Source organism: Morone saxatilis, unplaced genomic scaffold (genome assembly GCF_004916995.1).
Source record: "Morone saxatilis isolate NCDOM2014 unplaced genomic scaffold, NCSU_SB_2.0 Contig4, whole genome shotgun sequence".
Lineage (NCBI taxonomy): Eukaryota > Metazoa > Chordata > Actinopteri > Moronidae > Morone > Morone saxatilis.
In genome coordinates this window covers 18,258,479-18,273,838 of record NW_023339984.1, presented here as the reverse complement: position 1 = coordinate 18,273,838, position 15,360 = coordinate 18,258,479, and the positions used below count along the sequence as shown (strand labels likewise).

The following is a 15,360-nucleotide window of genomic DNA, read 5'->3' as shown; positions in this document are numbered from 1 at the left end:
CCAGAACCTTCAGACCTTACCCAAGCTCCAGTCCAAGCACCTTCAGACCTTACCCAAGCTCCAGTCCCAGCACCTTCAGACCTTACCCAAGCTCCAGTCCCAGCACCTTCAGACCTTACCCAAGCTTCATTCCTGGTACCTTCAGACCATGACTTAGTGGCAAATCCTCAATCTAAAAACACCATTGTCCCAGACTGTGCACCTAACCCTATTCTCACTCCAAAACCCGCACACTCAAACCTTACCCTAGCCACAGATGCAGCACCCACTTCACCTACGTCAGCCCATTGCCAGACTCCAGAATTGTCACCAGGCTCAGGTCTAGCCCTGGACCCTACCAGCCCAGGATCAACCTTGCCCCCACACCCAGGGTGTATATCTGTCCTTGTATCTTGTCTAGATCCAGCTGCAGTACCAGCCGATTCAGGTCCTTCTCTGGTCCTGCCTCAGTCGTCAGAGTCAGACCTTTTCAGTCCCTTACCATCCAATGTGCAGGCTGCTTTTAGTTCTGGTCCTGAATGTGGATCATGCTCTAGTGGCCCAGTCCTCAGCTTCCCAACACCTGCAGCCTCGTTGTCCCCTTCTTCCTGCCCAGCCATAACCATAGAGTCGGTATCTTCTATTGCTCTCTCCCAGTCTCCCCCTGCAGCTGTTTCCCCATCCTCAACCACATCCATTCTTTCTCCTCGTTCCCTCGCCTCCCCTCCAGCCCTGTCTTCTATCTCCCTCCCAGCACCAGCTTTACTCCTGGACCCCCTCACTGCTCTGCATCAGTCCAACAAAGGTGGATCTTCCTCTGGCCACGGTTCCTCCCTCTCCCCCTCACCTCGTGCTACTCAGTCTCCTCCTAAGCAGACTCTCTTCTCCCCCTGTGTGGATGTTTTTGAACCAGGACCTCCCAGCTGGGAGGATGGAGAGGAGGAGCAGGAGGAGGAGGACCATGATGATGATGAAGATGAGGATATGGGAGCTGATGAGAGCCAGTATAGACATCGACGACTTACCGGTGACTCTGGGATTGAGGTGTGCAGGTGTCGGGTAGAGGAGGAGGAGGAGGAGGACGAGGAAGAGGAAGAGGAGGGTGAAAGGAAGGAGGGAGGCAGAAGAGGAGGAGGAGGTGAGAGGGATAAAAAAGGAGGTGGAACCACTGATCTTCATGACAGCGTGGACTGCCCTGCCAGAGGTCAGATAACCACAGGAGAAGGACTTATACTTTGCAACGCCACCTCCACCACCACGCCAACGTCTGAGGACAGTGGCAAAGTCATTATCGTCATGGAGACAGTGTGATTGACAGAAGTGGGCGGATCAAACCATTCGTCCCCCAGACAAGGGGTAAACAGAAAGTTAATGATCCACCCTTAAAATAGTTTTCTGAGATTGTTCTTTAAGCGGGGAGATTTAAATCATACGTCACATTAATAAATGTGTTCAGTATCTGTTAGTCAGACCAGCATAAATGTTTAATAGGAAGAGATTCAACAGGAAGCATTCGCTTATTAAAACATGGTTTCTTCAACCATGAGTTGGAGTTTTAGTCAGCTGCGGTTCAGAAGGTTTAGTCTGGTGAGTACTGGTGTTCATTTACTCAGATTGCAGAACTGTTGAACTGAAAATTAGATCATCTGCTCCCCATTGAGATCCCAACAGAAGATCAACAGTTTACACAAAAAATATTTAGCAATCCACCACGTAATCTCTACCAGTGGCTATAAACGGAGAGCTAGCTGAAGCAGCTTGTTGTGATGTGTCTGTAGATCCATCCAGTAACGTTCTCAGTCAGAGTGAACGCTGTAGCAAGCTAAATGTGTTTGTGGAAGTTAAGGTGGCATAGTTAACTTTCTTAGCTCAAATTCTCCAAAATACTGAGAATCTTTTATTAATTTCCTCCCTCGTGAAACAATTGCAAAGTTGTTTTAATCTAATGAAAGATGCTATTTAAGTTAAGTCAGGAAATCTCTGCCTTTGTGGCTTCAGTTTTGACCATGTTTATTTAAATCTGTCTCTTAAAAGTCCTCTAACTTTATGGAAGTGTAACCCACTGCATTGTTTACATCCATATTTACTAGCTAGTAATAATATTCTTCTGCGTCGTCCTCATGCGTTGCTGCGTGCCACCAATGGTTGATCAGTTTGTCAGAGATGTTATATAATTTACATACACAGACAGTTTGACTGCTGCTATAACATGCAAATGCTAGCTTCCTCTAGCTACTGTGTGTTGGCTAATATACCAACTGTACAGTGGTGGTTAGCTGAACAGATGCTATGGCTAGCTCCCAATCAGTCAAAGACACAAATTGCCCCTTCAATCATTCACTGTTCAGTTCAGTTGACTGATATAAATGCAGTCAGATAGCATTCACATCAGCATCCTACTCATAATTACAACAGGGAGACCAGTTCTGAAGTCTCTGCTCTCCCCAACCTTGCACTTGATAATGCAGAAGTGCCAGAAAAAGCAAACAAACACAGATGCCAAAATCAATAAAACATTGTTCTAGGTAATTACACACAACTTTAACAGGTTTAAGCCACAGTCCATCCACACAGCCAATCCTGCAATCATACAACCATCTTGAGCAGCACAACGATGCTAACACTTACAAGTTGTAAAACAAGGGACTCTTTCTCTTTGCATCCCACATTAAACATGGTCGCCAGAGGGTGAATTAAGCCCCTGACAGAAATGACATTTTCTTTCTTACGTTTGACCGTCACCAACCAGAAAATAAACTTTAAATAGTCGAATATGTAGCAAAAGACACCTCGCTTGTCCTGGGTGATGACGGAGATTTGGAAACGTGTCGGGTACAAATTGGCTGTTTTGGAAACGAAGAGCGACTAATGTGGGAGGATGATTCACTCTGACTGACAGCGGGAAGACTGATTCATTCATTACTGGAGACGTTTTGATGAAGTCGTCTGTCAGGAGAGCGGAATTAGGTGGGTAGTTTATAAAATGGGAGAGACAGTTTCTTAGATTTGATGTGTTCATGGCAACTTGATCCTGGATGGAAGGGTTCGGGGAGGATCAGTTGGCTTTCTGTGCGTCAGCCTTTCGGCAGAGAAGAGCTTTTGCATATATGGGAATAAACAATGGGCACTTTTAGACAGAAACAAAGCACCAAACAGAACAGAGACAAGAGAACGTCATCATTCCTGTCTTTGTCTCTTTCTCTGAATTTGAGGTTTGATACAACAGTACGTCGAATACGACACCACACAACATAAATTCAGTCCCAGTCTAAACTCAAAAATATTAACTTTCGCACGCTGCAACTCATCTGTTATCATTCACCCTCAATTCACTAAATTCACAAAACAAGTCAGGCTATTTCAATTACTTCTATCTATTAAAGAATTGGAGAACAAGTCCTTTAGGATTTTTATTTTTAGGCCGTCAGATTGATAGACGTGGCAATATTGATATTTTGTGACAGAAAATAAAGGTAGAGTATATTTTGTCAGTGAAACTGAGCTACTAACGTTTGTGTTGTTCATGCTGGTGTATTTCAAATCACCTTAGAATCTGAATTTAGTTTAGAGCAATATATTTCATCAGCAAAAGTCTGTAAATACCCCACAAAAATAATACAGGCTGCTTCAGAAAGCGTTGATAGCAATGCAGTGCGTTGTCCTTGTTGGTTAAAATCCTGCCTTCAGGTGATTGTCACATTGTAATTTGGACTGAATTATGACTCCATGCTGGTTCAGGCAATTTCAACTCACTTTTGACTGATGAAAAACCTTCTGGAGAAACTAAAAATGCGTCAGATTCAACAACATGGAAAAGTGAGATTTTGACTCAACAACAGCAGTGCACTGACTGAACGGGCTGGTGCAGTGTTTAAGAGACATTTCCAACACACTTCGTGGAGGTATGCCTTCACACATTTGTAATACTTTCTAATTGTGTAAACATCAACGTGATGCCAAAATGAATGAAATAAAAAAGGCCTTGTTGTTTTTGTCCTGGTCTTGATAATCACCCGTTAAACAATACAGTCACTGTACTTTTATATGAAACGAGATTCATAAGATTTTTGTTAATTCCATCAACATCTTTTCCAAAATCCTGTTTCAACAAGAATAACCCCACATTGTTGTGGCAGGATGCTCTATTATTGGAACATAGATGTTTGGAGCGTAGAAGTGAGATGTCTTTTACCTTTTTCTGTCACGTTTTCTTACACCTGCTCCAGAAAAGTGCACTTGTTTTTTTGCGGTTAATGTAAGCTGTGTTATAAAGTTTCACAAATGTGTGTCGTTCCAAACCAGATTTCAGAGTGTGTTGGAAAAGACACCAGAGAGTAAAGTAGTCAGGGAGAGACAGAGTGCAGTGACATCAGATTGTACCAGAAGTGCTTGAGGCAATATAATCTTAGAGGAAAGTGATGCTTTCAGGTGAAACTACTTTTCTCAGTCACGGATATCATTAACTCAACCTTCTCTCTGATGGAAAGACCTCGAGTCTGGTTGACAGATCCTTAAACCCTGTGTCCATGCTGCATTACAACGCGGACTTCACGTACTTCGCTACCCATTTGTTGCAAAGGATGTTGGGTATAACTTTGCTGACAGAGGTACCCATACGGATGCCCATAAAGGACAAAGTTATATTGGACCCCATTATGACAAAAGCAATGTCCTGCCACGGAAAGAAAGTGTGACTCGACTGCAGCAACAGAGAAGTTTCTGCATCTGATTGACAGCTGGAGGTTTTCTGGACTGACGTCTCGACCGTCGGTTTGGAATCCAACAAGCACAAGATTGGATTCATACATGGATGGATAAAAATGATCTCTTGTTTTTTAACCCTTGTGGCTAAATTCACAGATGTAGGAATGTGTTTTTGAGCAGATGTGGACTCTGGAGAGCTCAAGCAGATTCTCTGATGGCGTCTTTGATTTGTCTCAGACTGAAGTCTAAAACGACAACTTGTTCGATTGGATCCGGGTCAAATTTGTGCCTGTGGACTGAGGCCTAAGAGTCGAGAGAGGCTGAAGGACCTCCTCGAGAAAGTTCAAGGGTGATACCGAGCCTTTGATGTTGTGGTTGATGGTGTTTTTTGTTTACCTGAACTAATAAGGTTATATATCTCCATGGTTACAGAGTGCCATTTCTACTTGACAACTGTTACTACTTAGCATTAGAATGAGCTGTTCTCGCTCTGTGTGGGTGTCGACCAGGATGACTGGAGAAATGTTGTTTAAAATCTGTCTGTAGCTCAGGCTCCCAAAGGCTCTGCAGCTCTGAGATCAGCCTCGTGAAGGGAAACACAGCTGGTTTTAGTATCTGCCATTTCATTGAGGATTTTACTAGGGCTGGCCCCCTGACTGAAGATTTAATAGTTGTTAGATAAAGCCAATAGTCGACTAGTCGTCACACGTTTATGATATTAATTTATTTAAATCTCTATATTTGAACAGCAGACTGTTAAATGCCAACAGAGAAAGCAGTAATGTAACTAAGGAGACACATTTCAACACAGTGTAACATCACACAAGGATGATGGATAACATTGTACAACACTTACTTACAAAGCTGTGAACCTGGTTCCATTGCGCACTCAACTGGCCCTAATTGCTGGCTCATTCTCCCTGGCTAGCTCCTATGCTATTAGTGTAAACAAACCAACTATCTGGGTAGATACTGTGTTACAAGAGAAAAGGTCCATGTTGCAAGAGTCTCAGTGACAAGCTGCAGCTCCCCAACAGAGTCTGACGTTTTTCTATCGGACTACTCTAAAGTGAAAGACTCTTCTCATCAGTGTCAAACAGCTTTAGTCGACTGTCTAGCGCGCGGCAGCCCTAGATTCTTACTCCAAATGTCCTCACAGTACCAGAAGATTGTTGACACTGTTTGGACGGGTCGACACTGAATGGGCATCCATTTTTTTGGTGGAAATAATTTCCACCTTCAGTAAGCCAGATCAATGAAGTTATCAGAGAAAGAATTCTTACAGATTTACCAGCACTAATATTGAGCTGCCAGTTAAACGAAAGAAGGTCAAATCAGTAGAGATAGTAAGTAGAGAACCTCGTCAGAACTCCTGACGCCTTTCAACGTTCAACGTACCCAGAATATCTTTTAGTCATCCGGCTTTAGTGACCCTAACATCTGTAATCTCGCTAAGTGTTCAGACAACAAATGATATAAACTCCAGTTAAATTCCTGACACTAAAGATGTCGATACTTCTGGTGCTCTGTGGCATTTTAAGTCTTCATTCAAAAGACTGATAAAATCTCCGGTGATCTCCCGATGCACGAGGCTGATGTGAGGGCTGCTGTAACGTTTGGAAATCCTGTCTTTAATCTCTTTATGTTGAAATATCTGTTGAGTTAAACCGGGGCAAGTTTATCATCAAATCTCAGTGGACGAAAACACTGAAAAATAGTCCTCTCTGATAGAAGAGTTTCACACTGACTGGATTCACATTGACAGGTCAGATTTGGGTTAAACAAAAAATTGAATTCAGTAAAAATGTCTAAAAACCGTCAAATGACCGTTAAATGTAAAAGACTAAGTTACTTCCTGCATACAATGTGGGACAAAGCTGAACGCTATAAAGACCGAACCAACAGGTGTTTTCTCTCTTTGACAGTCAGGGAGGAGCATAAACTTCACAGGCATTAAAACAGGAGGTAGAATTGCTGACACAAGAGTTTAGTCGGATCTTTGTATTGAACAGCCAAATACAAAACTGTCATTTGTTTTTCTCCAAAAATATCCTGGAAAGGCCTTTTTCATCTATTTAGTTGTTCAAAGCACAAACCTTTTTGCTCACCAGTCTTCTTCTTCTTTTGTTTATTTTACTGATGCGACGTCTTCAGGCAACACAAGAGACGTCATTCGTCACAAATGTAAAACACATTTTTAAAAAGTTTTGTTAGAACAACTGACAACGACTGGATCAGACGGGATCAGACTAGCAGACCTGGTCCAACTTGGTCCCAAATCAGATTCATCGTCGTCTCAGCAGCCCTAATGTGTTTCTATCTGCTGCCGGTTAGGGAACCATTTCACTGTGAAGAAGCTGCAGGAAATGCTGATTTAGTCACCAAGACCAGGAACTGAACACTAATTAATTTTAAAAAGAAGTGTAGATTTGCCCATTTTTCTACAACTTGATCATCAGAGCCGTTTCACAGATTGCTGGAGGCTGATGGAAGAACAAAGGACGTAGACAGACTGAGCCTGGTAGACGAAGCGGTGAAGGTCACAGGTACCGAAACACTTTTCCTGTCGTGTAGAAACAACTGCATCACAAGTTCTGATCTCGGCTGCTTAAAGGTGCATCACGGCGCTGGTTTTTGGGATAAAAATGGAAGTCATAAGATCCTGCTGAGAGATTTAGAGGATGTAAAAACAAAGCAGGAACTCAACCTCAGTAGTTTGATAAAAACTTTGCAGCTATGAGGTGAATTATCGTTTGTTTGAACTTTATCTGAGGAGACAATGAGCACATTTATATTCAGAAAGTTCTTAACCTTCAAACCTTCTTAACCTTTTACAGATAACCGCTGGTTGCTGGAGCACATTACTCTACTGTGGGAACCCGATCCTGATTGAAAATGTGAATCCAGTCAAAGTTTGAGACCAACTCTGGATTTCGGCCGTGTTAAATGTCAACCATTTCGGCTCTTTGATCAACGTTCACTTGTTCCACGAGGAGCAGCTTCACCTGTGGTGTTTGATGAAGTTAATTAACTAAAACGTCCGTCTGTTCCTTCTATCGTAGGAGCCCCTCCCTCCGTCTAAAGAATGTTTTTATCTGATCTCTTCTCTGCTGTGCTTCCTGTTTGCATGAGGTTTCTGTCGGAGGAGGAGTGGAAGTAGGCAGAGAAGAGATTTAAAGTCCCTTAATATTATGATGATAACAATGCTAATTATTAGTATTACTAAATTAATAGTGAGTGTGTATGTGTGGATGTATGTGTGTGACCTAACTAAACCAGCCTGTTCTAAAAGTGTGTGAAGATATACTGAATAAAACTGTCAAATCTACCTCCTGTCTGCCTCCGTTCATAAAGCTGAACCACATTCACACAACAAACACAGGAGATAAACAATCATTTATTGATCAATTATATGTTTATTTCTAAATCACCTATTTAGGAGAAACGACAAAATCATGTTATTCATTAAAACATTAATATTTATTATACATTTATATTTAGTTCTTGTTGTAAATGACTTTAACTTTAGAAAACAGAAGTAAATTGTATGTTTTACAATAAACTAGCCTAGCATTAGCTTTATGCTCTTATCAAGCACTTAAAGGTTCAGTTTAGAGGCTCCACTGACATCTAGTGGTGGAGTTGCAAATTGCAACTCACTTCACTTTTTTCCAAGCGTGAGGGAGAAACTACGGCCAAATATAGAGTCAGTGTTTGGTTTGTCCGTTCTGGGTTAACGTAGAAACAGTCGCCGACATTAGAGGACTCTCTAGAATAAAAACATTCTATGGAATCAAACATACAACGATTCTTATATTCAGGTGATTATAATGAAAACATACTGATAGATATTATATTAATGTTTCACACTGTTTGTTTTGATTATTTTTATGAAGAAAAAGTAGAAGAAAGATTTTATAGAAGAAATTCAGCCAAAATTAAGCTCTTTATTTATGTTTATGGACATTTTTAGTCGTTTTATATCTGTAGAAACTCAGTTTCTGTTCATGTAATTTATTTGGAAAAAGTTGGAGCTGTTAGCTAACTTCACCAATCTGGTGACAGACAATAATTAACTTTATTGTTTTTGGCTGAATAATTAATTTAATATTTTAATTTAACATTAAGAGGATCTGTTGTTTTCCTTAGTTACCTGTTTTGTTTCTACAGTAGCCCAGAAAGGACAAACCAAACACGTAGTTTGACTATCAACCCCTCCCTCTTTCATTTTGCCCCGCCCTCCCAGCCCGCCCTCGGAGTGACAACGACCTTATAAGGTAACGGCTGCAAGACCACGCCCAGCCGCCCCTGCAGGTTGGGCGTGGGAACCCCGTCCGGCACCCTGAAGCTCATCCTCTGGAGCAGAGAGGACAGGAAGAGGAAGAGCTCCAACCGGGCCAAAGATTCACCGACGCAGACCCGAGGACCCGCCCCGAACGGCAGGAAGCAGGAGGGCGTGACCCGCTGACCCTGGTCGTCAAGGAAACGATCTGGGAAGAAAACAGGGAGGTGTTGTGTTCAGGTGCTTTCTGAAAGGTTGTGTTTGTTTTCAGGTGTGTGTTTGTACCTGGGTTGAACAGGTCGGGGGCGTCCCAGAGTCGGGGGTCGTGGTGAATCGACCACATGTTGACCAAAACACGAGTCCCACGACCGACAGAGTGACCTCCGATACTACCGGAGAGAGAGATTATTGATTCATCTATTATTTTAGGTTTTATCTGATATTCACTTTTCTTCAATAGGACTAAAATAGGATCAAACATCACGTCTAAAAAAAGACAGAACAATGAGTCAATTAATTGTCTGTGGATTGATTGATTGATTGATCGGCTACCTGCTGTCCGTCAGGGCGGTGTGCGGGATCAGCACCGGGCTGACCGGTCGGATCCTCATGCCCTCATTGATCACACAGTCCAGGTACGGCAGCCGGCTGCGGTCCGACACACACACCGGTCTCTCGCTGCCCACGTGCTCGTCCAGCTCCTTCTGCACGCGCTCCTGGACCTGCAGGGGGCGGGGCATAATGACACACACGCCACCATGATTGTTTATGATCAATAACTACGGAGGTGAACTGAAATCAGCAAAAGAAACTGGAGACGAGCTGTTTTTCTCAAGTTATAGAGATACATTTATTTCTTTTTTTAAATATTCATGATTATCGCTGTAAAACCAACACGTCTTAATTAAAGTAAATTAATATAAATTAATCCTTTAACATTAGAGTTAAACATGAACTGTTGAAACAGCTCAGGCGATATAAGTTTGTTCCACTGACTCATTTTCTTGACTTTATATTGTTATAAAAATATAAGCATTATAATGTTGTACAGCTCAGCAGTTTATTAATCATCATGAGCCCAAATATACATCCAAATAATTCTTAATGATCCCCAAAGTGTAAAGATTTGATGTTTATTTTCTCTTCAAATAAAATATCTTTTGTGCTCAGTTTGTGTTGAACAGTTTAAAGTCGATCTGTCTCTTCAGTTTGTGTTGAACTCATCGTGTTTCTTTACCTCCGGGTGGTGCAGCAGGTAGGCCAGGATCCACAGCAGCGTGGTCGACGTCGTCTCCACTCCAGCTCCAAACGCCTCTGCCGCCGTCATCAGGACGTGGTCGTCTGTTATCCTCTCATCCTCCGACACAGATGACTTCGGGCCCCGCCCGCTGTCCACCTTCCCCTTGAGCAAGGCATCCAGAAGGTCACGGGGGTCACCGTCACTCAGCGAGGCCTGGGTACAGAAGAGTCCGTCCTTTGAGTTTAGGTCAGTTAGTGTTCAATCGGATTATTTCTTTCTTTTTTTAATCTTGTTTGCCAACAACCGCTGTAGAGGAAGCAGCCAATCAGGTGAGAGCCTGAGGCTTTGTGTTCTCCAAGCACCTGGACAATTGTACACACTTCTGGCTGTGCGAAGCCAAACCTGTTGTTTTTAATAGTAACTGTTTTATATTTATGTCAGGATTGTTATTGTTTGTGATCTGTAGGGCTGCGGGCACCCTGAGGTATTATATTTTATTATAACAGTGCGTCTGTCGTAAAAAGACTGAAAGAGAACAATAATAGTCAGCAGGATTGTAATATAGTGTTTACAGGCAGAGCCATTTATTATTTTTGCATTGTGTATTTTTGTCTTAGTTTTTAGTTTCAGTTTTTATTGTTCTATGTATAGTGGATTTTATATGTTTTAGGTTTTAACTCTTGTCCTTTGTTTCTGCCGCGGTTGGTTTCCTCCAGTCACTGTTGGTGGTGGCAGGTTTTTATTATTATATTTGAATTGGGTTTTGTTCATCAGTTCTTTCCATCTTTAGAGTTTTAGCAAATGCTCTAATAAACATCCAGTTCTGGCTATGTGTCCTCTTTGTTGAAGCCCCTGTGGTAGAGATCATTCTGTTAACGTTTGATATTGTAATATCTTGTAGGAAATAGGTGGAGCTGAATGAAGCCTGGTTACTGAGAACAGACGTCTGTCATTCATAAGTCAATTATATTATTATATCAATTATACAGTTTTCATGAACGGGGAAATTATCTATAGAGACAAAAAGGTTGTAAACATGTTTCTGCTGTAAAGATTTAATATGGGGCCTCATGAAGACTCACTGCTGGAGCCAGCCTCTAGTGGCCGTTAGAGGAACTACATGTTTTGTTACTGACAAAATAAATATTAAACAGATAATATACAATTTAAAAAGTGTAATGTTCTCATTGACAGGAAACGTCCTGCTCCCCAGAAAATGACGCTTTAGATTTTAATGAGCATGTGACCTCTGCCCTCAGGATGAACTACATTTTCAGCTCCATGTTTGAGTCTGTGAGGACGTTACCTTGTGCTCCTCCAGTTTGTGTGACAGCAGTCGGTCTCTGACGACGATACACTCCTTCAGTTTACTGAGACACTTGTTAGGAAACACCTGAGGGACGGAGACAGACGTTTAAAGTGTGGACAGCTTTTAAAAGTGGCAGCCTTTTTGGAAACTAAAGACATCATTGTAGAGTGAAGACAGGACACAAAGTTCACAGGACTGTTTCTGGGTTTAAAATGAGGCTTTAGGACTTACCTTCATCCAGGGGTAAATGTCCACCAGCCCTCCTCTGGCAATCGTCTGCACAATGCCGTCATTGTATTGGATCACTTCCTGCAGCTCTGCGTCACCGTGCCGATAGGTGGCGCTGAACACCAGCGTGCACACGACGTTGGTGACGGCTCTGGTCACCGCGGGAGACGGGTCGAAGCCACGCCGCCCGCTGGACAAGAGCTCGGCACACAGACTGTCCACCGAGGACAGAACTGGAGATAAAGAGAAAGAGCTGCTGATGGAAATGTTTTTAAATACTTCTGTTCAATAAATGTCAGTAAATATAAATTATTTATGATCTTTAGGAAGGAATAATAATAATAAAGCTTGTGTTAAATAATATTACAAATAATATCATTTTTTTTTCATATAAATAAGCAGATACAATATGGTAAATTTCCACAGGTTATAACAAAACTCTTTGTCTGATCAGTAAAAATCGGTCAGAAGAATTCTCACAAAGCAAAACAACAGAAAAAACACAAACTTATAAACTGTAATAAATATAAAGAAGAACGGCTCATACGAGGATGAGAAAGAACATGTAGAAAATACCGGAGATACAGATTATTAATTATTAATTCTTAAATCTAATGTCTATCTTATATTTGCTATTTGATAACAATGTTAAACCCACGTCCACACACTCCAGTCCAGCAGGGGGCAGTGATAAACCTACAACCTGGTTTGCCAGCTACCATTAAAACCCGAAGAAGAAGAAGACCTGCAGGTGATTCAAATCAAAATGGCGCCCACTGCTCACCTGTCTGTGTTATTAAAATCTGCTTGCGGAGGTCACATAAACACAGCCGGGTCACTAATTTATCTCCGAGACGTCTGAACGCTTCATACTGAGGTAAAATCAGACAAAGCTGCTTTATTGGGAGGATTCACTCTGATGTTGTTTGTTTGGTTCTTTTATATCACAAACGATTATTCCTTCATTTACTCCTGAAAACAATATAACTTTATTAGTGTTTAGTGCAGAGGTCAGAGATCAGTTCATTTGAACCCTCAAAATATGAAAAACCCTTAATTTAATAACTTAAATGTGATGAAGAGATTCTCACAACCCCTTAAGAACATAGTGTTTGAACTTCATCAAATTAATTATTATTATACTGTTTTCTACTAATAACGTATAAGTTAACATTTGGCTTCGTTTGTCGACAGTTTTAAGGGCTTTTTATCCTTCAATGTGTCCCTTAAAACACCTTAATTCATCATTATTAGTTAGCGTTATAGATCGAACTGTTTCTGACTGTTTGTGCTGTGATTATCTGTTATTGTCAGATGGTTTTATGAGTTCATGAAGTTCATTCAGGTCTTTATTGAGGTTCTACTGACTTTAAAGTTAAAAGCATCTTTACTGACTGTTTGTTTAGAACATTATATGAAGTATATAATGACCATCTTCTTGTCTCATAAGTTGTTGCATCATTTTTTACACAGATTTGGTTTAATGTGTTATATATGTATATGTTTAATAGATATAAACAGTAAATAACCCTCCACCACATTAAGACAGTATATTTATAGGTCTGTGCTAATTTTTGCCCGGCTGACTAACAAGTGGTCGTCATCCTTCTGGTCTGATCCCACTGAGGTCTGTTGGTATCTGGTGACTGTGATCAGGATGAGATCAGTAAGTGTGACCGTGAAGTGTTTTTATCTTTAAATGGACGAACAGAAAACAAATGATTGAGTTGTATTTTACAGAGAATAGTGAAATGATGAGGAGTACCGATGTCCTGCAGTCGGCTCGTTCCCTCTCCGAACAGAGTGAAGGAGTTGTGGACGAGGCGACGGTGAGACTTCCAGAGAGGAGAGTAGTCTGAAAACGCGATGTCTTTACCTCCTCTGGTCAGCAGGTTGGTCGTCACCTGCACAGACAGAAGAGTTAAAGCACAGGATCTGTTCACAAACATCTGTTCACAAACATCTGTTCACAAACATCTGTTCACAAACATCTGTTCACAGGATCTGTTCTGTTCATTTCATTAGTGCTGACACAAACAAACAGCTGAGGGGAAATAAACAGTAAAAGTTAGCTTATTAGCTAAACATGATTTATTATATATTTATATTTAGTTCTTGTTGTAAATGGCCTAGCCTAGCATTAGCTTTTTAACTGTTATCAAGTATTTTAAAGGACTCGCTTCACTTTTGCTTTTTAAGTGAGAGAAAATACAGTTACTACAAAACACGAGGAAACATCCTTAATCCTCTCTGTCCTCTCTCTCTCTGTCTCTGTCTCTCTCTCTGCTCTGTCTGCTGTCTCTCTCTCTCTGTCTCTCTCTCTGTCCTCTCTCTCTCTCTCTCCTGTCTTCTTCTCGAAGTCTCTCTCTTCTCTATCCTCGTCTCTCTCTCTCTCTCTCCAGTCTCTCTCTCTCTGTCTCTCTCTCCTGTCTCTCTCTGTTCTTCTCTCTCTCTGTCTCTCTCTCTTTCGTCTCTCTGTCTCTGTTCTCTCTCTCTCTCTCTGTCTCTCTTCTCTCTCTCATCTGTCTCTCTCTCTCTCTCTGTCTCTGTCTCTCTCTCTCATCCCCTCTCTCTCTCATGTCTCTCTCTCACTCTCTCTCTCTGTCCTCTCTCCTGTCTCCTGGTCCTCTTCTGCCCCCCTCTGTGTCTCTCTGTTCATGTCTCGTCATGTCTCTCTCTCTCTCTCTCTGTCAATCTCTTCTCCTAAAATGTCCTCTGTCTCTCTCTTCTCTCTCTGTCTCTCTCTCCTTGTCCTCACCATGGCTCGCCCGTCCCAGCCGAAGTCTCCTCCACCTCTCTGCACCGTAGTACCTCTTCTGGCGTGCTGATGGTTGTTAAACCACCAACGGTGTAGTGAGGACCGAGTAGAGAGCGAACAGAGGCGCCCGGTAGCCCTGCAGCGACAGTTAATTAATATAAATATCATATAATATATATATAAATAATCCGTTATTCTACATCCACAGCGAGCAGACCATAATGTTTACTGTATAGTTTTTACCATGCCAAAGAACCAGTTTAACCACATGACCCAATTACATAATGATAAATGCTGTAAAAAGGTTTTTATCATGAAATATGACATCATGTTTTCTGGTAATATAAAGAATAAAAAACTCCCCCCAGTCTTTTCAACAACCGATGGAATTTTTTTTCTTCAGTAGAAAATCTCGTTCATCGCTTGACTGAAGTTCTTTTTCAAACCATTTAAGAAATAAGACGAACTACTAAACTTCAGTTACCTGTTTTTTTGGAAAAAAAAAAGGAACTCACAATCCCTCCAGGATCAGGAGCTTAACCTTTGCGAGGAGTTCTCACCTGAGGGCCAGCTGGCTTGAAGAGGAGGTGAGGAGGGTAGGCCTCCGCCCCAGCCAGCGGGAGATGCAGGACGGGGAAAGCCACGGCAGGCAGGGAACTGGAGCCCGGAGCCGGACCGAGGTTCGGATTTCAGGAACGACCGCTGGGCGATCAGGAAGAACACGACTGCGCCGCAACAATGAGGAAGACGAGGAGGGAGGATGGAGGGAGGAAGAGGGAGGGAGAGAGGAGAGATAAAGGCTCTTACCGGAGGAAAGAGGAAATCCCAGGTGAACATGGCTGTGGTGAATGAAAGAGCGA

The 15,360-nt window shown here is 42.0% G+C and overlaps 1 protein-coding gene across 1 annotated transcript; it reads right to left on the bottom strand.

The window, feature by feature from the left end:
* Positions 1 to 643: 643 nt before the first annotated feature.
* LOC118337958 (steroid 17-alpha-hydroxylase/17,20 lyase-like) lies at positions 644 to 15,337 on the bottom strand. The gene is given in 12 exon segments (XM_035675117.1): positions 644 to 1,012; positions 8,922 to 9,173; positions 9,251 to 9,354; positions 9,518 to 9,687; positions 10,203 to 10,418; positions 11,512 to 11,598; positions 11,746 to 11,975; positions 13,508 to 13,646; positions 14,501 to 14,584; positions 14,587 to 14,636; positions 15,061 to 15,202; positions 15,308 to 15,337. Coding segments are annotated over 12 exon segments (1,680 nt in total). The 3' UTR covers positions 644 to 836.
* Positions 15,338 to 15,360: the final 23 nt, after the last annotated feature.